Raw genomic sequence first — 26,426 nt, 5'->3', positions numbered from 1 at the left:
TTAACGGAATGACCAAAATAATGGATCGTGGACAATCTCATGGACCATTTCTATTGATTTTCAATCTCAAGGACCAAAATGATGTATTATGCAAATCTCATGAACCATTTTGGCTAAAAAGCCTTTTATAAATTATAAGTCGATCTGTCAACAATCTAAGCTTTCATTATACAAACAGAACATTTTATTTAATCATGGGATTACCTTTTTTCTTAATATTCTATTCTTCTAATAACTGCTTTCTGAAGCCGATATAAATCTATAATATCGCATAATAGTAGTGCAGTAATGACTATATGCTTTTGATTATAATATACCATGAGACCTAGTTTGCTAAGTTGAAGAAGTAGCAGTTAACCTTGTAACTATACAAATTCAGTTGCTACTTATTTAATTTGCTAAGGGGTTGATACCTCCGCTAAAGATGTGTTTTTCCTAATTAAAGTAGCAAATTTAACTTTGCACAATTGCTGCATCTCTTAGAGATGTTCTTAGGTTTTCAGTTTACAATTAAGATATCGATTATTCAAATTAAGTAACACAACTTAATAAGGGCAACCTATATCTAGCTTTTCACATTACCTAAATTCAGAAAAGATACCGTGGTCTAGTCACTAGTTTATCGATCTAGTGAAGCTGATAAGGAAGAAACCAATAGTTAAACTAAGAAATTAATTAAGAAAATGAAACCAAATTGTAGGCATTAGAATTAGGGCTATGCATCCATATGAGTGTACGACTAGGTGGTTGAATCAAAAGTTTTATTTATGATGGGTTGTGCGTTATTTTATATATGGTTAGTTTATATATATATATATATATATATATATATATATTGAAACTAGTTTACTTATTTTAGTTACTTTTTAAATTTTATAATATTTTCTTTTAATAATCATGCTTCTTCTAAAGTATACCAAAGTTGAAATCAAAATCAAATCGTTTTGTATTTTGAGGGTTGAGAATTCAAAAGACAATGGCGTTGAAAGACAAAAATATGGGTTTGCATAATTGGGTACCCATTCCAAAAGCAATTCCCTACTTTGACATTTTGACTATGGATTGGCTCACTTGGACTCATTGAGGGCTAGAATCGTACACGTGGATGGTATGAGCTATTTAGTCCTAATCTCCTAAAGAACTGCCGGATTTTGATTAGGATAATGCTAGTAAGGTTAAATTTTTAATTAAATTTGCAAACCAAATAATATTAGTTTAAATTTTTTGTCTTTCTAGTATTATTTTTCTGATTATCCCTATCCAGCAATTAATTTGTATAGCCAACTACACAATTACTTGCAGCCAAACTTACCTCTATCAGTTCTAGAGAGGGTGCATGGTCATATCTACATACCTATTTTAACATACCACACTCCTTTTCATTTTTGTCCTTTCATCTCCATCAATTCATTCGATCCCTCAACGAAAATTTGAGAGGAGTGTGTTGGATGAAAAAAAATGACTTGTGAACCGCACAACTCTTTAAAAAAATGTAAAAAGTTGTCATTTTTTTTTACCTTTTTCTATTGTGAGAAAATGCGTTTAGGTCTACTCAAACGTGCAATAATGAGCTCCAACATATTGTAGAACAAGCACATAGGCGGAGCTACTAAGGGACCAGAATAGTCCTGAGCCCATCCTGCATTTTTTCTTGATATAATAACGTATTGTTATTGTTGCTACTTATTAGTGGAATACCATTAAATTCAAGTGTGCCCCTTCTTAATCTAAACTGTGTATCCCTTTTACAGGCCCCGTTTTTCACCCCATCTCTCTTATTTCAGTGCAGACTTCCTTTCCCCTCCTTTTGCTCTTTTCTTTGTCATTTCTTTAGTCCTTTTGTTATATTTTCAAATCTTTCATGCTTAACTCTTACCTTGTATTCAAGTGTTTGAGTTTGTACAATGTTTTTAGTTCTTTTTACTAAATTTGATTGGTTTTCCAAATGTGCAATTTACTACAACTTTTCATGTTGTGAGGCCCCTCCTCACATAAAATTCTTGCTTCGCCACTGAATAAGCAACATGAATTCTGAGATGGATGGAAACGATGTTCAAAAGATATTCTGTTAGAGGCATATGAGAGATTTTTCAATGTGACCGGCATACGAAGTGGTACATCACGTGTTACTATACAAATTGTGGGATATGTATGTTAAAAAGTTAATAACTTAAAAAATAAAATTTCCCACCACTTACATAAAAACACATGTTGTACTACTCGTATTCCTGTCACAATTAAAAATTTCTTGAGGCATTCGTCGTAAGCATAAACCAACTATGTTTTTCATTGCCGCTGCGCAGGAAATACTACTTTTGTTAGGATAACAGATAGAAAGCCAATAATTTAATGATAAAATTGTACATGATCATTTTTTTAGGATAAGATTTAAATTTTTATTAATGATCACGAGGATATTTGTACAAAATGTGACCTTGTCAAAATCTTGTCGCGATTTTCAACTTGAGTAAGGAAAAATTGAACCCCTACCAAAGGTTTACATTGAAACATGACCAATACGGAAGCGAGCCAACGTATGATCGACTCCATTCACCACACATATGATATTACTTAGGTGTTAAGTTATGGTTTTCTTTCCTAGAATTTTCATTGGGTCGCCATGCAAAAAGAGGATGTTGGCCTATAGTTTTTATAGCTTCAAGGGTCACGATCCCTTTGTACTCCATGAAAGTTCCTGACTAGGAAGGGGTACATTTCGAAGTGAATGCATCAGATTTCTAGGCGTGACATTTGTACATATTCACTGCATGCCCTCAAGTGTCCTTGAGAAAAAAAGTGAGCAAACATTGAATTTAAGCAAGAAAAGTTGGAGGCACGTATGACTTCAAATGGACATAGGGGAAGCAAGGTTGCCAGAAGAGGTCAGTTTTTACTCTCATCAGGGTGATGTATGGGCATGTCGAGCCTCTCGTACTAGGATGAATGGCAGACAGGAGATCCAGAGAATTATAAAAGAATTAATCAATTTTCGTTTAAAATGCATGTGGAGTTATGTAAGTGCATATATATTTACACACACACACGACAGAGAACAAAGTTGAGAGAGAGAGAGAGAGAGAGAGACTTATACAGTGTCATGGTCTCGGCAAGGAAGGTATCCTCCGGACACCGGAGTACCAGTAAACGCACAGAGCATTAGGGTTAGGGTTAGGGTTTTGTTCAAATATACAGTAGCGATTACAGTCCCAAAAACAGAAAAGTTAAGGTGACAAGTAAATGGAATGTCAATTCGATTTTACCTGAATGCGATGGGATTTCAGACTTTTAATTCCATCTTTTTTTTTTTTTCTTTGTTGGAGTGTCGGGGAAGAGAAAAGTGAATCTTTTCTAGGGTTCGTGAAGAGAGTGACCATAGATGCAACCTGATCAATTTCTACCCAATTGGAAAATGAACAATCGTACATTTGCGTCCAAATGAAGTAAGAAATCGAGTGATTTGATTTAGAGAAATTCGCGTATTCACATGGTTTGTCTTATCTAAAATATAATTGTGAATCGATCAGTCCTTAAATTTGGTTTAACTAGACATTGTTTTTGTTCCAACTATCTTTTCGTTCTTCGACTCCGCTCCAACTCCTAAATTTTTTGTTCTTCTATTGATTAAATGCTTTGTAATATGTATCTCAAACCAATCACACACATAATGGCATACATGTGTAGGTAAGTTTCGCATAACGTTTTGTTTGAATTGAGTGTATAATCATTGGATTGAATAGTAGAGTTAGGAATAATCATTGAATTTACTTCAATGTGAGTAGCCTTGGCTTAACATCAACAACAAATAAACTCACTATTCAGCACATATTGTGATATGAAGGATATGGTTAATAGCAATATCTAATTACTATATTTTCTGAGTAAAAACTAAGTTTAACATGTTGAAGTTGGATTCCATCTCTCTCTACAACTTGTGCTCATTGCAGAACTCGACAAAGTTCATCCGCCATTCCTTGCAAAAGAACCGGTTTTCGAATCAATCCGTTCATTCCCAGCTGCAGACATCTCTCCCATATATGCTCCTCCGCACTTGCCGTGAGGGCAATGATCGATGGCCAACTACGGCTGCAGAACTTCCTGATTCTCATTGCCACTTCGAACCCATCCATTCCCGGCATGTGGAGATCCAAAACAACAATTTGAAAAGAGTTTTTGGCGGCAGTAAGGGCACTCAGGCATTCAAACCCAGAAGACACAGCAGTAACTTGACAGCCAAGTTTCTCGAGCAGCTTACTGGTCACAGTCCTGTTTACGCTATCATCATCCGCTACTATAACCCAAAGGCCACTGAACTGAGAGTTGGAATTTGGTTGCTCCAATGTATTTCCGAGGGGATATATAGATCTCCCTGTAGACGAGACGATTTGAAACCTGAGAACAAGTGTCATGCTTTCTGCAAAATCCACCGGATTCATGGATATACAGATATTGCCTTGCATCATCTGTCCATGAATTTATTAAAAAAGAATCATAAGTTGCTAAAATTACTCCTCGTATGCTATTCTTTAATTGTCTTCTCATATCAAGATAGTCCAGATAAAAAACCTACTTGAATTTATACTGTGGATTTGTATCCATGACACTAAAATTCGCATGAAAGTGAAGACTGTTACCACCATACTCATATAGAGTCAAAGATAAAAAGTGGACCAATATTTTTTACTTCAGAGCAGCAAAATACAATTTGACTCACAGTATTACAAATTCAATAAATTCAATACAGTATAATTAGTTTGACGATCAAACTTGAGCATGCCTTAGATATGGTATGGAGAGAACCTGGTGCCATGTTCATGTAACTGCGTGAATGATTTCTTGAAACCAAAACTAAATAGTAAGAAACCAGCAGGCATGAACATGTTAACAAATATCTTTACACGGTTAAATGAACAACGGAGATATTTGACTCTGAGACCATGGAGTCTGAGTACTCATTTCTACATACAAAATCTATTTCAAGTGAAGCCTACCAACAACTGAATTCATAGCTAATAATGCAGAAATTTATACAGCACCACGCGGCAAAATAAAGAATATTGATAACATAAATAAACATCCGCAGCACGTACCTGAACAATCTTCTTACAAATGCTGAAGCTCAAGCCCCTTTTGATTTCATCATTGTCATGCCGCCTACCATCATCGTGTGTCAATGCTACTAATCCGCCGGGATAAGAACTTGCCTCACTAATCTCAAATTCAAACTTTATACAAATGTACTCATCTGGAATACCTGTTCTCCACATTCCTTGCAATCTATCATCAGGGCCATCACTACCACTTTCAGAAATAGCCCGAAAGATGACAGTCCCCCCACCATTATAGGTGCTCAATAGGTACCCAATCATATGCAAGAGCACTTGGAAAGTCCTTTTTTCGTCCCCTATCACCTGATTAGGCAATGAGCTTTGAACATCAATTTCAAAGCTAAAGCCTTTATACATACACAAGCATTTGGCAAGGCAAGCAGCTTCCTTGATCATAGAATGTAGTTCAAACGGTTTCATCTCCAATAGGAACCTTCCGTTATCTTTTGCTGACATCTCCATCACATCATTTATCAAAGTGCAGAGAACATAACTAGTTTTTGCCGTTGTGTCCACAATAATGCTCTGTTCAAAACTTAAATTCTCTTGAAACATCGAAAGCAAACCCAAAATCGTATGCATTGGCCCTCTCATTCCATGACTCATTACCTTCTGAACCGAGTGCCTTGCTTGGCTAGCCATCATTGCATTCTTCTTAGCTTGTTGCAACGCTCGATTTTGTTCACCCAGTTTCTCCCTCATTAGTTGAGACTCTTCAAGTACTGCAGCATGGGATAGAGCCACGGCGACCTGGTCAGCCACAACTTCCACTATCTCCAGCTCATGATGGCTCCAACCTCCAGAATTTGCAATCGGAAGAACCAAAACCAATATAGCATAATGAGTATCAACCAACTGCGGTGTACCCCCTTTGAAATTTGAAGCCTGAAGCATTGGCATCCGGATTGCTGCTACAGCACCAGATTCACCAGACTCACCGCTACTTGCAGATCCCAGCGCTGAATCAGGTCTCAGGATCATTACCCTTTCGCTCTCCCTTATCTCCAACACATCTGGGTCATTAATTGGGATAGAATGGCGATACTTTTGCGAAGTACTCACTTTCAACTCATGGGTCAGGTTCATCTCTCCTCTTTTCTCATTCAGCATCCAAACTGCACAGTTATGCAAGTCTAACGTCTTTGAAAGCTCAACCAGAGTTGTATACAATATGGTATGCTTGTCAAGCGACTTCCTAATTTCCTGGGTCAGCATTCGAACATGCCAACTCGCTTCCTTCTGTATCTTCATCATCCCAACCTCTTGGTCTAATTCCATCACATTTTGCCTCAAGAACAATTCTCTCACTTTTACTTTGAGAATCATAGGGAACAGAGTTAAAAGGGTTATTGCGGTTGCGCAGGAGACCAAGGCCGTGAGGAACTTGGCAATGGTGAGGGACAGCATCAGTTGGAACGTGTAACGGCCATAATACGTCCAAGCATTTAGCAAATGGGTCAAGCCACAGAGTACAATGAATGCAATAAACTGCAGGAGAACCCATTTGAACGGAAAATTCGAGCAGCTGACAAAGTAAAGGAGTTCTATAGGGATTGAAAAATATGCAACTGCAATCAAGAAATCGCTCACTCTTTGTCCCTCTATAATGTTTGGAATGCTCCAAAAACCCTCCTCATCACAATTACAATGTGCAAAGTCATGATCACTGCCCGATACTAATGTAACGAAACACGAAACCAACAATCCAATTGCTAATGCTCTTAACATTGCAGATTGCACCCACTCCAAGTGATCAACTTTGTTCAGATCATTCTCCTTCTATCAAAGTTTCGATTTTTCAAACTACAGAACAATAAAAAATCACTCGAAAACCGGAAGAAAAAAAAAACAACGAATACTACTCAAATTCTATCACTTTAATCCCAAACGAAGAATCTCAAAACACATTTTCCAAATTCTAAGATCTGAAAACACCAACCTGGATTGTTGGAGGGGACTGATATAACCCCCCTCCTGAATTCTTAAGATCTAACCTACTCATCAACCAGGAACTCCAAATTTTCTATCTTTCCAATCAAAATTGCCCTCCAAACTTTCTACAATCCACTTCTCTGCTGTTCTTTCATTCAAAAACTACAAGTAAAAGTTTTGATTTTGGATAATCAAAACCTCAGAGAAAACAAGAACAGAAGCAAAAAAATCAGAAAGAAAAAAAAAAAGTAAGCAAAAGGAACACACCTCGTGCCTCCCGTGTCCAAATTAGAAACCGAAAGTTGGAAACTTTTTACTTTAATCCAACTTTTTAGGCAAAACCCACCATTAATCAAAGCCAAAGACTCGATCTTTCTCCACCAACTCGTTGCAGACACGAAAATTAAAAGTTAAAAGGCGCTAACTTATTTAGTGCATCTTTCATTTAATAAAATATTTTCTTTCCTTTTATTGAATTCGTTAAAAAGGTTGTTCATTTTTCACTTTTGTGTTGATTAAATGTGGGCGGGCACATATGATGGATGTGCATCCTAGCTTTTACACGGTTGGATGGGTCCAATCTGGTGATGCAGTCCGTAGGAACACGTGATACACGTGCTCATGATTCTCTGTTTTATATGCAACCATTAGGTTAGAGAAAAGAATAACTTGTATAAACAAGTCCACCTGTGACGTTCCATCTCAATAATAGAAGGATACGTGGAAAAAACCTAAAACACATCTTCATATTCGAACATTTAACATACTGACAATTGTCAAGCATAAAAAAGAGAATTGCTTTTAAAATAACTAAATGCGCTTTTCAACCGCTAAAAGTGTTTATGACAGTGTTTAGCATAAATAATTCAAACTGCTTTTGGCTTTTGAAAAACAGCACTTGAAAGAAGCACCTAACAAAGCACAACAAGTGTAGTTGCAGTTTCCATTAACGTGTACCCAAGAAAGAAAATTTAGCAGACTTTCAGGCGAAAGCGATTCAAACTCCTTACACCGGGAAGGTAAAGAACCATTCGAGGCTCAAGCAGCTCATAACAAAAGCTTTGAAAGAGAGGCAGAACTGTGAATAATTTCCGAATGGATAAATATCAACAACAATATCCGGCAAAGTATAGAACAGAAACTCGCCGGCGATACCTACGCACATACACCATGAGCAATATTGACGGCAGCGAGATATTTCAGAGGGTGGAGGTCACGGGCACGGGGCCATCATTTCTAATGAATGCTGCACACTACAAACAGAGTATGGTGACATAAGGTATGTATTATACATCTATCTACGAAAAAACAGCGCTTTCAAATCCCAAAAGCAAATCCCTAATCTTGAATTTGATCGTAGTCCCCGTTCTCTGGAGATTGGTTTGGTGCACGACCTCCTCTTCCTGTCAATTCGTAAGCGCCTGTAGCTCTAGCATCCGGACCACCTCTCCAATCTGTGGGCCGTGAAGGTGCGGCATGCATGCCTTGAAGCATGAAATGACTTCCCCCCATAGGTTGCTGATCTTCATTTCCCCTGACAAGAGTTCTCCCGGAAGAGTCCAGTGTTGAGCGGAAGCCTCCGCTCATCATTTCCCCTGGCGATGGCAACTTGGTGGCAGAAGCATCTCCTTTTACACCAGCAGTCGCATCCTTTTTGGCATCAATCTGAAATGTTCCCACAATAACCTGTACGTGCAACAAACTAGTGTTTCGATAAATACAGCAGAACCAATTATCAAACATGCTAACTGAAACGAGCAGAGACTTCGGTTAAGAAGAAGAGAGAGTTACATAAATGTCCCCATGCCCAATAACATGGCAAAAAATCAATTTAAGGCATCAGATGGCATCCAAACCCCTTACTGCTTCAACGTAGAGACACAATAAGTAGCTAGTATCTTATGCCGCAGTTGTGCACTAAAACCATGTTACAAACGTTATTCAACCAAGAGTAAACTTGTTCTCAAATAGTACCTGCACAGGGCCTGCAGCCTTCAGGGGCCCACCAACTCCACCGCCAATGATTTGTCCGTCTGTATTAGATAGGCATACGCTGAGACCACCAGCCCTCCCTCCAAGGTCAGTACGTACATAAGACCCAGATAATGAAATAATCTCAAAGCGACCCTAATATCAGAAAGAAATCATTATACTTGATGAACTAAACATGAGGAAGATGATCAAGAAAGACTTAATACTTTCTTAGCAAGAATATGCACAGTTTGAAAACATTTATTCATATATTTTTTTGTTTCCAACTTCCACAATTTCTGGATAGATAAGCATACGCACATTTACAAACTAATATTTTTATTTTCAAAGAAACCACTATAGGCATTAGCGACTCGTCATTTCCCCCTTTTCTCCTGCCTAACTACACACATACATGAGCAAAGAGACATTGCCCAACTATAAATGTTACAATGAACGAATAACCTGGACACTACTAAAATCAAAATTCAGCCACCCACATTGCTATGGTTGGTACTTTTTCATCAATCATATGAGGCCTTCCTTTTGTAGAATTTACAGGGAAAAATGGCTCAGAACTGTACAGTCAAAATGGTTTTTTTTTTTATTTGAGAAAACAAGAAAAAAAACAATTATTCAGAAACATCTACCAAATAAATTAGAGGCAAGTGATAATTATTATTTTCAGATTTCAGGCTAGCATCTTTGTTGTATCTCAGATTAACTGAATGAATGAACCAAGCAAAAATATCTATATACACACAATAGTAATGGCTGAACTTGTACATTTATGCTCCAACTGAGAGCCCACGGATAAATTAACCTGTGACAGTTCCTATATTTGCCCACCAAAAATCAAATACTATATGGAAGGTCCACACTCGTATATTGAACATAATACTGAATATGATACTCCAAAAACTTCAAATACAATATATTTTAAGATAATTTCTGTTTCTGGTTTTTACTTTTTTTTTTTTTTTTTTTTGGTTACAAAGTGCGCATCTCTTCAGCTCACATATGACTGTATCAAAAAATTATCACTAGGAAAAGGTTGAAGACAAAATTTACCTCATATGTAATGTTGCCTCCAGAAGTAGCTGGTTGGCGGAGAGACGCATTTGAGATGGTACCAGAAGCAGATAGAATGCATATTTCACGCTTACTTTGTTGCATGAAAAACATAATTTTCTGTCCCACATCCTGTTAGACATTTCACATAATACATAAAGAAAACACTCTAACAGAAACAGCACACAATAACTGCACAAAAAGTAAGTTCAGGCCAGGTAAACAACATAAGATGAGGCAACTGTTGATGTTATAAAAATACAATAGGATCTGCACTAAAGGTAAAGGAAACCAAGTGAGGTTGTTCAGAAAAACCACAAATATATTCAAGGAATTTTTCTATATCCCAGATCAGCATGTGACACGTTGAAACACAAATGTAAAAAGACAAAAATTCATTCATGGAATCAGAAACGAAAGAGATATATTCTAGTATCTGCAATTTATAAGAAAAAATGTGATTGAAAGGGCAAAACATGAAATAAACTGTCACGTTATTCCTAAATTAACTACACTATTGCTTTGAGAATTCATTAGGACATGCATACCTCCCCAGCAGCGACACTTAAAACATGTGGTGTAAAACCTTGCCCTACATTGCCTGCGTCAATCAATTAAGAGAAAAAGTACCACATGAGTAAAGTATGATTACTTATACCTCATTTTGTCAAACCAGAAAAATAAATTTACTTGGCATCACAGAAAAACAAGGATTATAAACATATATTAGGACAAAAAAGACTTTCAGAAGTGGGAAGAAAAAATATTCATATTTGTCAAGTGATATGCAGCATTATTTAATGAAAACAGGTTTAACATCTACTAATCAATGAAAAAATATCTAGTTATTATCTCCCTTCTCAATACAAAACTTAACAGTAAGAATGATAAGTTCTAGAATTCTTAAAAAACAAAACAAAGGGCTTCCTAAACCACAAAACAAGCCACTTGAAAGTATTGAGATCACTTTTATACTCAGTATTTCCAAAACTAAACACCATAGAAAGCTAGGTACACTATCCTTCAAAAGCAAAAACATAGGAGCTCATGAGCTTCTTATCATTATCTTACTCTCAAGCCAACCAAAGTTTCCACTTCCAAGGATGTGCGATCTAGGAAGATTTTGGTTCATGTAAATAAAAGTTACCAAATTAACTTATATTCTCGTTTTACTTCCCCATAAGCTTATCATTTAAACAGGTGGGGAAGTTATTCTACTTCCATTTCAAAATTAACAATGGCAACTATGCCACCATTTGGCAATAATTAAACTGAACACTACCAAAAGGTTACTACTTTGGGTGTGAGGGGACCGAACAACCGAAAACACTTACAAATTCAACCATTGGAACAAAACCCTATAAAATGCAACGAATTTACAATAAACCATTAAAGAAACAAAAATCAGAAAATAGGGCAAAGCACCAAGACACAATGCAAATAAAAAAAACCCACATAAAATCGAAGCAATTGGCAACATAACCCGCCAAGAATCCGAAATTTCACAACAAAACACAAATAGGGTATTTCCAGAACACCCGCCCAGAACCAGCAAGTTTCAATCTTTCCGCAACAATGCAACCAAAAATTCAAAACCCATATCGAAATTGAAGAAATTAGCAGCAAAAAACGAAGAATTTCAGTAATTGCAGAAAAAATCTAAAAGGGTATTTATTTGCAACCCACCGAAAGAAAACTGCTGGGATTTCTTGGTCGAACCAGAATACGAAGGCGAGACGGCACCGTGTTGGTCCTTCTTCTCCTTGGAGGACGAGGAGTGAGACGACGTTGTCGCTGCCTTCTTGGCCGCAAGAGCCTGCTCCGGCGTGCCGTACTTTCTGGGCCGCCCCCGCTTCCTTTTGGGGGCCTCAAGTGGCGAGGTCACCGCCGGGGAGGGAACCGAGTGAGAGTACACCATGTGGGACCCATCAGTGGAGTGTGTGTTGGGAAAGAGCCCATTGGTCGGAGAGGGGGTGGTCGTGGCAGCGGCGCCGGTGGCGGTGGTGGGGTGTTGGAAGTAGGAGCTCAGTTGGTTTTCATTGGGTTCCATTTTGAGTTTTAGAGAGAGAGAGAGTGCGTATCCGTCGAATAAACAAAATAATTATTTTCTTTTTCTTCTTTTAGTTTTTTTTTTTTTGCTTTGGTTTGCGCTTTTTATTTGTGTGGTGTGATTTGGGGCGTCGGATTGGGTTTAAGGTTGTTGATATGACATTTTGACTCCAGTCAACAGTTCACAATATTATTTCTTTTTTTTTTCAAAAATTATTTATAACTATACTTTTCTTTATTTGTACGTAAAATTTTTTATTTTAATTGTGGGCTTTAGGTTTAGCATAAAATATTGTGTGGTTTAACTCAAATTTTTTATTTTAAAGTAAAATATCGTTGTATAAAAGAAAATATACAAAAAAGAGATGGGAAATTAAGTATGAAAAGACAGATCTCTATCTTATTCAACTGATTTAATTGGTATTTGTTTTGATTACATGTTTTATTTTAATTAAATACGACATTGTACACTAATATCTTTAAAAAGAAAGGAAAAAGTTTGGATTAGAAGGCGGTGAATTAGAATGGAAGGCCTTGTAATTCTCTCCTTAATAATTAATATCATGCATTCCTCATTATTAACGTAACTAATATATTCCAAATATAATTCTTTTACTGAACTTTTTAATCTTAATTAAAAATTGTTTATTCGGGAAACAATAGATTTTATTAAATTTTATGAGTTTAAATTCATTTCTGCTTTTTTTTTTAATGTATTCCAATTATGTTTGTTTTGGTGGGACAATTTCTGTTAATTTGGCACCTCACAACCAACCCTAGGTTACTTCTCCAAAAGATACATACCTGCTAGTGGGGCTTTGTTCACAAGTTAGTACACCAGAAGAAGAACAGTAGTGTAATGCTATTTTTGTGGAATATTGACGGTCCAATATAACTACATTTAAAAAACGTGAATTAGGTCAATCAGTTAAGACGGTGTTCAACCGGCCAACGTTTTGCACTTAAATTCAAATATATGGATATAAAAAAACTGTGGAACTCCAAATATAGGTGGAGATCATGGAAATAAAGATACTGTGGAACTCTAAAATGATGGAAGAGAATTAGATTTTCTTGATGGGATGTATGATAAGCCTCTTTCATGCTTTTGGTCATTGTGGCATTGGATGGTCCTCGTGAGTTTCTCATTCAAGATTCTTACTTTTTTTCTTTTAATTGAGGAATGATAGAAATTGTCGTTTGACGGATTTTTAAGGACATAAACACGTATTATGTACGAGCAACAAATGAATGGATCATACTTAATTGATTATGTGTTTGTATTAATGCTTACTTTTCTTTAATTAAAGAATGCTCGAGATTTTGTTTGCGGTTTTTTTAGGTACAAGACACGTATTAAGTACGAGTATTATAAGTGGCTCATAAGATAATGTATTAAATCAGTCAGACAGTGTAGTAGGACTTTTAGTAGGGGCGTTAAAACACTATCAACAACTTATACATGTGTTCGTGTTGAGTACATGCTCGTACTTTAGGCGGAAATTAAGTTTGAAGGCGCTATGCTTGTGACTGGTTTCTCTTGGGATTCGCCTTTCCACCACTATGGTATTATGCCACATCCCTTTGCAGTAAGAAATTATGCAGATTTTGCCTACCATTTTTGTCCTTTGATGTTAGTATCGACATTTTATTTCCCTTTGTGCTGAAAAATCGTACAGGTGCAGGCTTTAATTTGCTCGATCGTCGTCGTGGTTGCTCTACTCGTTGTTTTCTGTTAGCAGTAGCAGCTGGTGTTAAGTTCCTTCACGAAAAGGATAGAATTTCTGCCACAAATTGGTGACAAATGTTCTCTTTTGTGACAAATTGTTGTAACAATTTAGTGATTATACGAGTTTTTCTTTTACTCTCTCAAGATTATATTTGTAACCGTTGAAAAATAGAGCACGAAACAAGGATCGCAATTTCTTGCATAGCTCATTTTTCTTATGGCATACTCTACAACGCTCGGCCACTCACGGTCTGGTAGTATTCTTCTTCACTTGTAAATGAGAGGCTTTAGGTTTGAATCTCGTAGATGGATAATTCAATACCAAATTAGGTTGCCCATTGTGTGACTTAATCGAACTCCCCCTCCTCTTAGTGTAAAATATATCATCATACCCAAAAAAAAAAAAAAAACAAAAAATCTGCATCACGCGAAATTATGTTCTTCTTTTTCTGTTTTTTCCTCGAGCTGGAGTTGAGCGTTTGAGTCTCCAAAGTCCTTTAGTATACATGAAGAAGAAGAAAACTTTCAAATCATACATATAGAGTTATAAACGTAGCTTAATTTTTCTTACAATGCAACATGTATACTATAGAGTCATAAACAACATTTATTGAGCCAATTACACAATTATTGTACTACTTGAGTTGAACAGAACTGTGAGTTTGAAGGAGAGTAGATGCATATCTGAAACTTCTTTTAAAAAACATTTAAAGTGCTTTTAAAATCCAAAATTAATTTTATCCTAACATTTTCGATCATTTTAAAAACACTTTCAAACGAACCAATAAACACACGAAATTATCAATTACTTAACTATTTTATTTGTTTTTATAAAATATCACAGGGGTATAACTGTGACGCAGACAATGTTTTTTTTTTTCTTATTTTTTTTGTTTGGAAAAGGATTCTCTTCGGATTTATTTTTTAAGAATCCTAGGTATCTTATGATCGTGACCATTCATCATATGATTAGCTTTCTTTATGTACTATTTATATTTAATTTTAAATTTTAAGTTATGAAATAATTTATGACCACTCTCTACGAATGATCACGATCATAAAATTTCTAAAATCTCGAGGAACCTCATTTTCCTTTTTGCTTTTAGCTTTGAAAACAGGTGTCACGGGTTCTGCCCGTTTGCAGACCCTAATTAAAACTTGAAAAGCAAAAGTACACCATACTTGAGAGTAGCGACGCCGCCTCCTCCTCCTCCTCCTCCTCCTCGTCGGAGAGGAGAGAGGTGCCTGTACTTTACTTTCCTTGTTATAGCAAACCTGTCAAATCCAATCCACTCAGAAGTAATCTTTTCGAATTCTGATCCTGTCATCGTTTATAGCAAATTTATCACAAATCAAATCACACCTCTGGTCTCCCAGCAAATCCCAGATTTACCATGTCTAGTGCAACAAATTCTGATTTCTTCAGATCTACTTTTGGTTATGGTTTTCAATCTTCAATTTTCTCAAAAGATGTGAATTTTGCCCAATATTCATCCACCAAAGTCAAGAAAATTCTCCAATTCTGGGGGATAGGTACAAGAAGATGATGATGATTATTATTATTATTATGCAATATTTTCTTCATGTTTTTTATTTTATTTTCTCCTTTTGCATGTCTATATTGAATTGTATTGTATTGGTTTGATAGGTGGATGCCATCGATTGCTGACGATGATTATGGAGAAAAGACGAAAAGAAAAAACAAACACATCCACCCTTGCCATTGGGGTAAACATTTGCTCACAGTTCATATTATTATTGCAATCTTTTTTATTTAGGTGCATATAAATCATATTGCTAGCAGCGATGCTGCTAGAATTTTATCGTTGCCATGCCAAAATTTGAGAAAATATGACATGAATATTGTACCATAGTAGATATTCAAGAATTCGCATATGAAATTTTAATGAATTTGAAAAAAGTTGTCTTGAAAAGTAATCTTTTCCAATTTTGTTAGTGCTAAATAAGTATTAAGTCTTTTGTATACTTAATATAGACATACATTAGAGCAACTTCACCCCTAAAATTCTGCTGGTACCAAGCCCATTTAATCCACTCAAACGAATAGTGATTGACTACAATGAACAGTAATTGGTCAAATGCATCTCCACTCCTAAAAAATGCGCTGGCACAAAGTCTAAAAAATACGTTGGCACAAATGCATCTTCACCCCTACAAAATACGCTGGCACCCAGACCATTTAAAATATTAATATTTTTTTATTATAAAATAATAAAAAAAATTAGTTTTAATTTCGGATATAATTTTTAACCAATCTTGTCACTCTACGTGTCATTATCCAAACGTACTATTTTGTGGACAGATTTCCGATAAGATTTTCAACCAATCCCGACGCGCCACATGTCACTATCTGTTTACAATAATTAGCCAAGATTTCGATAGATTTTCTAGCCAATCACAGAATGCCACGTGGCATTGTTCAGAACCTTATCCTTTCTTTGTTTGTCCATATAAACCCTACATCCATCATCATTCATACATCAAACTCAATCCTTCTTTTTTAGCTCAGAATCATTATTCATCGTTTTTAAATGTTAAGTTCTTACAATATCTTCTTCAAGGAGATTGTATGAGTAATAGAAAAAATTGTTGGCACAACAGGAAGAATTGCTCAATCTCGATGGAATCCAAATTCGAAAATTTGTACCTGACACTCCCCATCAAACCCTCTCCATTATTGGCTAGGTAGAAAAATTCATTTCTTAGATATCACTTTTTAAATTTTTTCATATTAAATATTAACTATTTCATATCCACTCTCTTGTTTTTTATTTTCCCTCTTTTGTATTGCTTTTACTCCGTTCATTAACTCTGTATGTGTGTGTTGTTACGTAAAGAGGCTATGGATGGACGACGATTCAATCTTGGACCGCTTCAGTGTGACAAGTGAAAGCTAAGTAACAAAACTCCTTTCCTACACAATACTCCTTTTAGAGGGGCTTCTAGTTTTACGCTCCTAGATTAAGAGCTGATTTGATATTGCTGTGTTTTTAAGACGACCTCGGAACTCCCGAGCGTTAGAACCATTTTGTTGGGCCTATTTATTTAGCTCTCTTTCAGCCCATACTTGTTAGCTCTCAAATTGTTTTGTTGCTCAAGGCCCAGGCTATCAGGACGACATACGATGGCTGCGTTTTATCCTTGTAGCTAGGGTTTTCCCTTCCAGCTGAGTATAAACGCTGTTGCTGTGCTCTGTAAAAGGGGATCTGATGAATGAAATGAACCTTCTTTCCTATTAGTTTCCCCGATTCCATCTGCCTGAACCGATTGGGCGTACCACCGAGTCCTTTGTGTATCTTTTTCTCTCGCTTGCTCCTAGTCTCTCATCAAATCGCCAACCAAGTTGATTGGATTCAAACTAGAAAGGTATGAGAATTTTAATTTTTCTGAATTAATTTGTTTGTTTGCTGTCATTTGATGAATTGGGATGCTCTTTATGTTAATTAATTATTACTCACAAATTTCTGGTTTGTTTTCGTTATATTTGAGTTCAATTTCTGATTTGAGCACTTGGTTTATGGAAGAAGGACGCTTGCTTTATGGTTTACTGTGCTACTTGGGTCTTTGCAATTTGTATTATATTCCAATAGTAGTTTTTTCGGGTCCGGGTTTTGGTTACTAGTTTAACATTTTCTTTCTAGCGCTCCATGCTAAATTTGAGAGAAATGGGTAGGGGAAGATTGAGAGTGCTTGTATGTCTCTGAATTCGTGCATGTTTTGTTTCTGATCATGCTTTTTTGTTGTTGTTGCTATTGTGGATTAGCTTGGTTTCCGTAAGTTTTTCTATTTCAAAAATTTTAATTGCTTTGCACAAGCTGGACCGACAGATCAGTACATTCCATTATCAGTACTTGGAGGAGGGATTGTTGTGTTAGGTTAGTCAATGAATCAGTGTAGGGTTGATTATGGGCCTGCGGGATTGTTGCTTGTATTTATAATTGTTTTCAGTTGCATTGTTCTTGTGTCCTCGCACTAACCTTTCGGAAGTGTTGAGTTCAATTTTTCAAATGGTGGTCGTAGTTGGCATTATTGTTTTGGAAATAGTAGTGGAATAACTTTCACGTGTTTGAAAGATAAGCTTTTGGGGAAATAAACAGAATATAATTTGGTAACTTCTTTTACTTGAATTAAAACTTGGCATAGGTTGTTAAATTTCTCTCATTGATTTTATGGTTTCCAAAGCTCTTTTTGTTTTATTCATAATAATTCTATAACTTATCACTCTTACTATTTCATATCTTACTGAGGAGGGAGATGATAACTAGACACTTTTTTCACGGTGGTTTAGTAATGTAGTCTATTACTTGAAAAATATAAACGTTTCTTCTCTTCTGAAAGTCTTTGTTAATGCATGATGCAAGCAAGGTTTTACACCAAATTTTTAAACAGTATCGGTAAACTTCCAGTGGGTAAACTTTAAGGGGGTAAATTTAGTGTGCATAGTGGAAATAATCGTGAGGCAACTGTTACAGTTGATGGGTTTTGCTTGACACACTATATGTACACACCTTGCATTCCACATGTCACTAGTGGAATGTTAAACGGTGACCCCGTTTCCTTGCATGAAGTTGATGAGATCAAGTCGATGGAATGGTATGCACAGTTATGTGAACTTAGAAGTCATCATATTTTAAGTGTTGATCTCAAAGTAAAGGACGAAAAGGGTCGTGTGTTCTTGTTGACAACCTAAGTAGACGGTTGGTTAAAATCATGGGTTAAGTGTAACCCATGTTTTAATGCAAAATATCTCCATTTTCCATTTCTGAACTTGCTACTGTACTTAACATAAGGCTTTCTTTTTTGTTGTTGTATAATGTTATGTTGTTGTATCTTATGTTGTTGTTTCATGTTAGGGATATCTTGTGTGGTATGAGGGATGTCCAGCTGTAGGCAAAAAGGAAATCATTTAAATATCAATCTTGACCCGATTTTTTTAGTGTCTTTTGGCGGGCGATATATAGCAAATGCTTAGGAATCCAATTTAGCCTCCTGACTTGTAGCTTCTAGCATATGCGAGAGCATAGCTCTATATCGCCCGCCAAAAGACACTAAAAAAATCGTGTCAAGATTAATATTTAAATGATCCCTCTTTGTCTGCAGCTGTACATCCCTCATACCGCACAAGATATCCCTAACATGATACAAAAACAACATAAAATACAACAACATAACATCATACAACAACAACAAATAAAGTCTTATCCTAAGTATGTTAAGTCTTGCAAAATTTACCTCACTAACAGTAACAAGTTCGGAAATGGAAGATGGGGTATCTTGCATTAAAACATGGGTTACACTTAACCCATGATTTTAACCAACCGTCTAGTTGGGTTGTCAACAACAAGAAACACACGACCCTTTTCGTCATTTACTTTGACATCAGCACTTAAAATATGATAATTTCTGAGTTCGCATGTCTATGCATACCATTCCATCTACTTGATCTCATCAACTTCATGCATGAAACGGGGTGACCGTCTAACATTCCACTAGTGACATGTGGAATGTGAGGTGTGTACATATAATGTGTCAAGCAAAGCCCATCAACTATACCAATTGACTCACGATTATTTCCATTATACACACTAAATTTACCCCCTTAAAGTTTACCCTCTGGAAGTCTACCTCGCAACTACTGTTTAAAAATTTGGTGTAAAACCTTGCTTGCATCCTACATTAACAAGGACTTTCACAAGAGAAGAAATATTCATATTTTTCAAGTAATAGACTACGTTCCTAAACCATTGTGAAAAAAATTGTATAGTTATCATCTCCCTACTCAGCAAAAAATGAAACAGTATGAGTGATAAGTTCTAAAACTATTATGAACAAAACAAAAAAAGCTTGGAAAACCACAAAATCCATGTATCTTTAGGAGAAATTTAACAACCCAGGCCAAGGTTTTAATTCAAGTAAAAGAAGTTACCAAATTATATTATGTTTATTTCCCCAAAAGCTTATCGTTCAAACACGTGAAGGTTATTCCACTACCATTTCCAAAACAATAATGCCAACTACGACCACCATTTGAAAATAATTGAACTCAACACTTCCGAAAGGTTAGTGCAAGGACACTGAACAATGCAACCGAAAACAATTATAAGTACAAGCAATAATCCCGCAGGCCCATAATCAACCATACACCAATTCATGTACTAACCTAACACAACAATCCCTCCTTCTAGTATTAATAATGGTATGTACTCATCTGTCAGTGCAACTTGTGCAAAGCAATTAAAATTTTGAAACCGAAAAACTTACGGAAACCAACCAATCCACAATGGCAGCAACAACAAAAAAGCATGATCAGAAACAAAACATGTATGAATTCAGAGACATACAAGTACTCTCAATCTTCCCATACCCATTTCTCTCAAATTTAACACCCCAAAAACTCTAGTTGCCTCTCAATTTCCCATAAAAGAAATTTTGGCAAAAGCCAAATCAATCAGCCACTAAGCAATAGCCATATCGCTTTTACACCAAAATTTTAAACAGTAGCTACAGGGGTAAACTTCAAGAGGGTAAATTTAGTGTGCAAATAATCGTGAGGTAACTAGTAGAGTTGATGGGCTTTGCTTGACACATTATATGTACACACCTTGCATTCCACATGTCACTAGTGGAATGATAGACGGTCACCCCGTTTCCTTGCATGAAGTTGATGAGATCAAGTCAATGGAATGGTATGCACAATTGTGCGAACTTAGAAGTCATTATATTTTAAGTGCTGATTTCAAAGTAAAGGACGAAAAGGGTCGCGTGTTTCTTGTTGACAACCCGACTAGACGGTTGGTTAAAATCATGGGTTAAGTGTAACACATGTTTTAATGCAAGATATTCCCATCTTCCATATCCGAACTTGTTACTGTTAGTGAGGTAAATTTTGAGACTTCACATGCTTATGATAGGACTTTCTTTGTTGTATGATGTTATGTTGTTGTATCATGTTGGGGATATCTTGTGTGGTATGAGGGATGTCCAGCTGCAGATAAAGAGGGATCATTTAAATATTAATCTTAACACGATTTTTTTAGTGTCTTTTGGCGAGCGATATAGAGCTATGCTCTCGCATATGCTAGAAGCTACAAGTCAGAAGGCTAAATTGGATTCCCAAGCATTTGCTCTATATCGCCTGCCAAAAGACACTAAAAAAAAATGGGTCAAGATTAATATTGAAATGATATCTCTTTGTCTGCAGCTGGAAATCCCTCATACCACACAAGATATCCCTAACATGATACAACAACATAAGATACAGTAACATAACATCATACAACAACAACAAAAAAGAAAGTCATCATAAGTATGTTAAGTCTCGAAATTTACCTCAGTAATAGTAGCAAGTTCGGAAATGAAGGATGGGGATATCTTGCATTAAAACATGCGTTACACTTAACCCATGATTTTAACCAACCGTCTACTCTGGTTGTCAACAAGAACAAGGGACCTTTTTCGTCCTTTATTTTGACATCAGCACCTAAAATATGATGACTTTGAGTTCGCACGACTATGCATACCATTCTATCTACTTGATCTCATGAACTTCATGCAAGGAAACGGGGTGACCGTCTAACATTCCACTAGTGACATGTGGAATGCAAGGTGTGTACATATAATGTGTCAAGCAAAGCCCAACAACTGTACTAGTTGCCTCACGATTATTTGCACTATGCACACTAAATTTACCCTCTTGAAGTTTACCCCTGTAGCTACTGTTTAAAATTTTGGTGTAAAACCTTGCTTCCGTCCTACATTAGCAAGGACTTTTAGAAGAGTAGAAACATTCATATTTTTCAATTAATAGACTACATTCCTAAAGAACCGTGAAAAAAAGTGTCTAGTTGTCATCTCCCTCCTCATAAAGAAATGAAACAGTATGAGTGATAAGTTCTAGAATTATTATGAATAAAACAAAAAGAGCTTGAATGTGTATCTACATGGAAAAATTTAACAACCCAGGCCAAATTTTAATTCAAGTAAAAGAAGTTATCAAATTATAATTTGTTTATTTTCCTAAAAGCTTATTGTTCAAACACGTGAAAGTAGAGAGATGGCGAGGAAGAATTGTGGGGTTTTGATATGTGAGACGATGATTGGCAATTGCTATAACCCCCGAATCCCAATCCGAGGTCGTCGTCTTCTTCATCATCACCGTACGGTCCAAACCTTAGCCCCCAAATTCAATGCCAACATCTGCCATTCCTTCCTCCAATGCATCCGCCTTCTCCTTGGCCTCACTCCCAGCTAGGGTCTCTGCCTCCGGTGCACTCGGCCTTAGGCCCAGGCTCAATTAAGTACCCCCTCGCTCTCTCTCTCTTCCTGTTTTTTATCATCTATCTGCCACTGACTGCGCTGCTGGCTGTTTCTACAGAACTTCTGTTTCCGAGTCCCCAAGACATGATCATGTTGACCTGAAAAGAAGGAATATAAGAGAGCAATTAAAGAAGTTAAAGGTAAACAACTGCAGATTGCTACCTAGTATTGCATTGGTTTGAACACATGTATGATTTGGACTAGTTAGTGAATTACATCAAAATGAGAAAAACAATCATGAAAAAATGCTCCATAATCTGATCAGAATTGCTCCCCAATCCCCACCCAGAAGTGCATATTCAGTTCCGTTGGAACTCGGATATTCCTCCCTTGCTGGCTGGGCTTTCCAAAGGGACCGCCTTTGCATTTAACATGGACAAAAAACTTTCAAAACCTTGCTTGTTATTCTATGCAGCTTCTTATTTATTTTGTAGGTGGACGTTTGCAAGCAGTTTTCTACTTTACTACAGCCGCTTGCCCAAATAGTAAGTTGTGATGCAATACAATTTTATCAGTCAAGTTATTTCTTGTAAACTGCTCCTCTGTAACTTGTATTTGGTGTACTATTCTTTTGCAGCCGTCACGTACTCAATTTCAATCGTTCGAAAGATCATGGAGCATTTCCCACATGTAAAACTATATAAGGTTCTGCTTACTGTTGAGGTATGGCGTCCTAATCATGTCTTCTGCTAACTTGATTGGATCATTTGGGAACTATATTTTCATATTGTAAACTGTTTGTATCCCATCTTAAGATCAAGGTGAAAACAACGTGTGGGTTCTAGTTGTTTGAATCTTAAATCTTAATAAATTACTAGACAAGTATTTAACTTTGCTTTTCACTACCTGGCTATCTGGCAGTTGCTATATTGTTTGAAAGTAAAGTTTTTTACTTTTTTTTTTATAATCATTTCTTTATGAAAGCAACATTTTTTTTTCAACAGGATCGTATTATAATGTGAAGCTAGGAATTAGAAATAATGTTAAGAATATTTAAATTCATTTCACAAATTCTTTAATGTTAAGAATATTTAAATTCATTTCACAAATTCTTTAATGTTAAGAATATTTAAATTCATTTCACAGATTCTATGTAAAATGCTCTTCTGTACCAAAACAAAATTCAAATTTCTTTTGGTTTCATGGATAAGTTGGCGAACAAAGGGAACTTTATTTTGGATTACATGATAATATCAGTAGTGCATTAGTTCAAAAACAAAACAGAAAAAGAAAAAGAAAATGTACATCAAATTAGTCAATAAAAAAACAACCCACAAAAATAAATGAGCAAAAGTCTCAAACTTTAACAAACCTTTGGTGAGGCCATCAAGAACTCCACCGGATTCTAAGTACTTCCTGAATGCTGAGGTGGGATGGGGGGTATTTTTCTGGGGTTGTTTCTTTCGATTTGGTCTAGCTGGTAAGTGGAAGCTCTAGTGGTTATGGACCTACCTTGTTGCTGCTGCTAACGGTCCAAAGAGGATCAGTGGGTCAAAACCACAGTTTTCGTCACGTTAATTGATTGAATTTCTTCTTATTTTCGGGAAGTGTTTTTCACACTTTATTTTCTGTAGTACATTTTTTGGTTTTTTTATTTTTATTTTTTTTATCAAACGATAGGTTTTATAATAGTCACCAATAGGGTTTGAACTCACCTCGTCATGCAATGACTCAACTCCTTTTCATCACTGTGGTAAATGGCCATTTACACATTTTTTGGTATTTAGTTGTGTACAAATGTTATACTTTGAAATGTTGATTTTCTTTATCATAATAATTTGCCTTTTTATTTTTCCCACCTTCCCGCTTAATCTCATCACAAGTGGATTCCATTTACCCATCTGACTTCAAATTTTTGGAAACTCTTATTTTATCTTTCCAGAGTAATGAGCTTAAAGAATTCTGAAAAGAAAAGAAAACACCTAGCGATTGAATGTTATGAGTTGCATGGAGGAAAACTCAAACGATTTAAAAAGGTAATGAAAACCTGCAAATGCATTTGTGTATTGTGTTTCTTTTATTATTAAAACCCATTACTAAAAGACAGGACTTGACACACTTCATCTTAATTGTTCAATATATTTTCTTCAGCAGCTTCGGCTTAGAGGATGAGATGAATAGAGGTTTATATGGTTTGTCCTTTGGACGTTCTGGGCACTTTTCTGACCAGTGGATGTTAGAACCCTACTCTACATCTTCCACAATTGCACAGAGAGAGAGTAACAGAAGAACAATACAAACAATACAATTTCATTAACTGCCTTCTTCTCTTACAAATCACTATCTTATAGCTAACTCCCAATCCCAAGTTCCCAACTAACTAATAACAGCCTCTTGTACACTTGTCACCACCATATTGTACACTTGTCACCACCATTTGTAAGAGAATGAGGCAGTTAATGAAATTGCATTGTTTGTATCGTTCTTCTGTTCTGTGCAATTGTGGAAGATGTAGAGTAGGGTTCTAACAGTGGAGACCTTTATCCCTACAATGGTTACAATATGCGACAATAAGACGTCCTTCGGAGGAACCACCAAGATGGGCTTAATGGTTGGGGTTTTTGTAAAGTCGACAATCAAAAAGACCACAAAACTACACCATAACCATCGCCAACAATAGCGCCCGGTGGGACGCCATTCCAGTATGGGCAGGCAGAACTGAAGTGCTCATTTTGCTTACGGCAAACTCTACAATGCCCGAAATTATGCTTTTCATGTTCTGTTTTTTCCTCGAGCTGGAGATGAGCCTTTGAGTCTCCAACGTCCTTTGATCCTTTTTTGTCCAGTGAGGCCCACGAGCCCTTCGACTTGACCCTCGATTGGAGATGATTTCAGACTATTTTCGGCCATCTGGTCCTCTAGACCCTTCGGTGGGAGATGACCTAATGACCTCATGATATAGAAACAATAGGATTAAGTTGTGGGGAAAGGAGGCATATAATGCGTATGCTCTTGGGATAAGAATGTGACGTGGTACTAATTAAACATTTTGTTCTCATAAAAGATTATTAATTAGATTTATGTAAATAAGAGAAGAATTCCCTCTCTTCTAATTTCTATACAATTCATTTTGTTTGTGCCATGAATAAAAATAAGGCTTGTTACGGGGTTTATTCATTTTTATTTACACAAAAGTTGCACAACGTCTGTCCAAAACTTCAAAGCCCAAACCAAAATTTGGACGACCATCTCACTTAGCTTCAATTTGTCTGAGGCTTGAGACAAAAATCCCTTTGAAGTGTGTTTGCCACACAGACGATTAGAGATTGGGAATATCTCGTTCTTTTAAATACATATGTACGCATCATCCAACACGATGAAGTCAATACTAACGATCGTGCTAACCGCCTCAAGACATAGCTAAAGGTCACCTACAATGAATTACAGTTACTGTCAGCGCCAAATGACCGATCTACTTATGTTCTAGCTCAACAATATGATCAAGGTTGCTCATTCTCCACTGCCTATATAGTAGAACCATAGACCTTCAAACTCATGACCTTCATCAAGCTGATAGGTCAATCTACATAACTTGAAAAGAAAATTGACTGGAAATGTAAAGAAAGTAGTAAAACTCTAGCAAGATTCAGCCCATGAACGACAATATAATGTTAGAGAAGTCCACCTAAGATCATTAGTGTCATATTGGATTTAGTACAAAACATGCAACTTGGAGAGGAAATCATGGTGGTTGGAAATGGACATCAACAGAATCATACCAATGGGTAGATAAGCTGTAAAAAGTTTAGTATCTCAGGGATTGTAAGCAGCGTTTGCTTCAAATGAAGGCTTTGGGATTGTAGCTGAAAAGCTAACAAGAGAGTTTTGTTGAAGAGCAACTGGGTTTGTGCTAAAAAGCAGTTGGGTTGATTGAAGAGTTAGTCAAGGTTTTGTTAATTGTAGAGCAGGCTTGGCACACGGAAAATGAGGGCGCAAAACGAGGCATAATTTGTAAGGGAACTGAGGAGGCTCGACGTACAGAAAATTGAAGGATTTATTTTGAAAAACATGTTCATTTGAGCAACATCATATGGCATGCAATTAACAATTAAAGGCGGAATCATGCTTGCATGTACTAAAAAACAAAACATTACCATGAAATTCAAAGCCTAGTAGATTGGTGAACCAATAATCAACTCAAAACAAAGTGAGTTGAAATTATTACCTTTGTAGATTCCTCTTTGCATAAGCAAAGGCTAATCACCCAAAGAGATAGGGCCTTCATTCCTTCC

The 26,426-nt window shown here is 36.4% G+C and overlaps 3 protein-coding genes and 1 long non-coding RNA gene across 12 annotated transcripts in view; 1 reads left to right on the top strand and 3 right to left on the bottom strand.

The window, feature by feature from the left end:
• Window positions 1–3,698: 3,698 nt before the first annotated feature.
• Window positions 3,699–7,488, bottom strand: LOC126620072 (protein EIN4-like). 3 transcript variants are annotated; one of them, XM_050288541.1, is made up of 3 exons: window positions 7,305–7,488; window positions 5,088–7,199; window positions 3,738–4,460 (listed from the first exon to the last, which is right to left on the bottom strand). In XM_050288541.1, the coding sequence occupies exons 2-3, from the start codon at window positions 6,831–6,833 to the stop codon at window positions 3,936–3,938; spliced, it is 2,271 nt and encodes a 756-aa protein (XP_050144498.1). In that variant the 5' UTR covers window positions 6,834–7,199; window positions 7,305–7,488; the 3' UTR covers window positions 3,738–3,935. The 3 variants fall into 3 exon arrangements, with proteins under 3 accessions (XP_050144499.1, XP_050144498.1, XP_050144497.1); XM_050288542.1 differs by having other exon boundaries at window positions 3,699–4,366; window positions 5,088–7,488; XM_050288540.1 differs by having other exon boundaries at window positions 5,088–7,488.
• A 609-nt stretch (window positions 7,489–8,097) lies between these two features.
• LOC126619851 (AT-hook motif nuclear-localized protein 14-like) lies at window positions 8,098–12,183 on the bottom strand. Its single transcript, XM_050288266.1, has 5 exons — window positions 11,766–12,183; window positions 10,628–10,680; window positions 10,080–10,211; window positions 9,012–9,164; window positions 8,098–8,723 (listed from the first exon to the last, which is right to left on the bottom strand). Exons 1-5 carry the CDS (start codon window positions 12,127–12,129, stop codon window positions 8,376–8,378), a joined length of 1,050 nt encoding a protein of 349 aa, XP_050144223.1. The 5' UTR covers window positions 12,130–12,183; the 3' UTR covers window positions 8,098–8,375.
• A 2,796-nt stretch (window positions 12,184–14,979) lies between these two features.
• Window positions 14,980–26,426, top strand: part of LOC126619435 (uncharacterized) — a 119,764-nt gene continuing 108,317 nt past the window's right edge. Inside the window, exons 1-7 of one of the 7 annotated variants that reach the window (XM_050287822.1) lie at window positions 14,989–15,390; window positions 15,506–15,585; window positions 16,480–16,563; window positions 16,716–17,244; window positions 21,928–22,171; window positions 22,253–22,334; window positions 22,629–22,713. In XM_050287822.1, coding sequence (XP_050143779.1) covers window positions 22,065–22,171; window positions 22,253–22,334; window positions 22,629–22,713 — 274 coding nt within the window. In that variant the 5' untranslated portion in view covers window positions 14,989–15,390; window positions 15,506–15,585; window positions 16,480–16,563; window positions 16,716–17,244; window positions 21,928–22,064. Of the gene's footprint in view, window positions 15,391–15,505; window positions 15,586–16,479; window positions 16,564–16,715; window positions 17,245–19,612; window positions 19,857–20,529; window positions 22,172–22,252; window positions 22,335–22,628; window positions 22,714–26,426 lie in introns of those variants that run through there. The other 6 variants (XM_050287824.1, XM_050287820.1, XM_050287818.1 and 3 more) reach the window with 6 other exon arrangements.
• Window positions 18,275–26,426, bottom strand: part of LOC126619445 (uncharacterized) — a 34,355-nt gene continuing 26,203 nt past the window's right edge. The window contains exons 2-3 of the long non-coding RNA XR_007622054.1: window positions 21,583–21,718; window positions 18,275–19,503 (exon numbers count right to left, since the gene is read on the bottom strand). This is a non-coding gene — a long non-coding RNA (uncharacterized LOC126619445). The remainder of the gene's footprint in view (window positions 19,504–21,582; window positions 21,719–26,426) is intronic.

Source organism: Malus sylvestris, chromosome 4 (assembly GCF_916048215.2).
Source record: "Malus sylvestris chromosome 4, drMalSylv7.2, whole genome shotgun sequence".
Taxonomy (NCBI): Eukaryota; Viridiplantae; Streptophyta; class Magnoliopsida; order Rosales; family Rosaceae; genus Malus; species Malus sylvestris.
The sequence above is the reverse complement of the archived record's forward strand: the minus strand, read 5'-3'. Positions and strand labels throughout refer to the sequence as shown.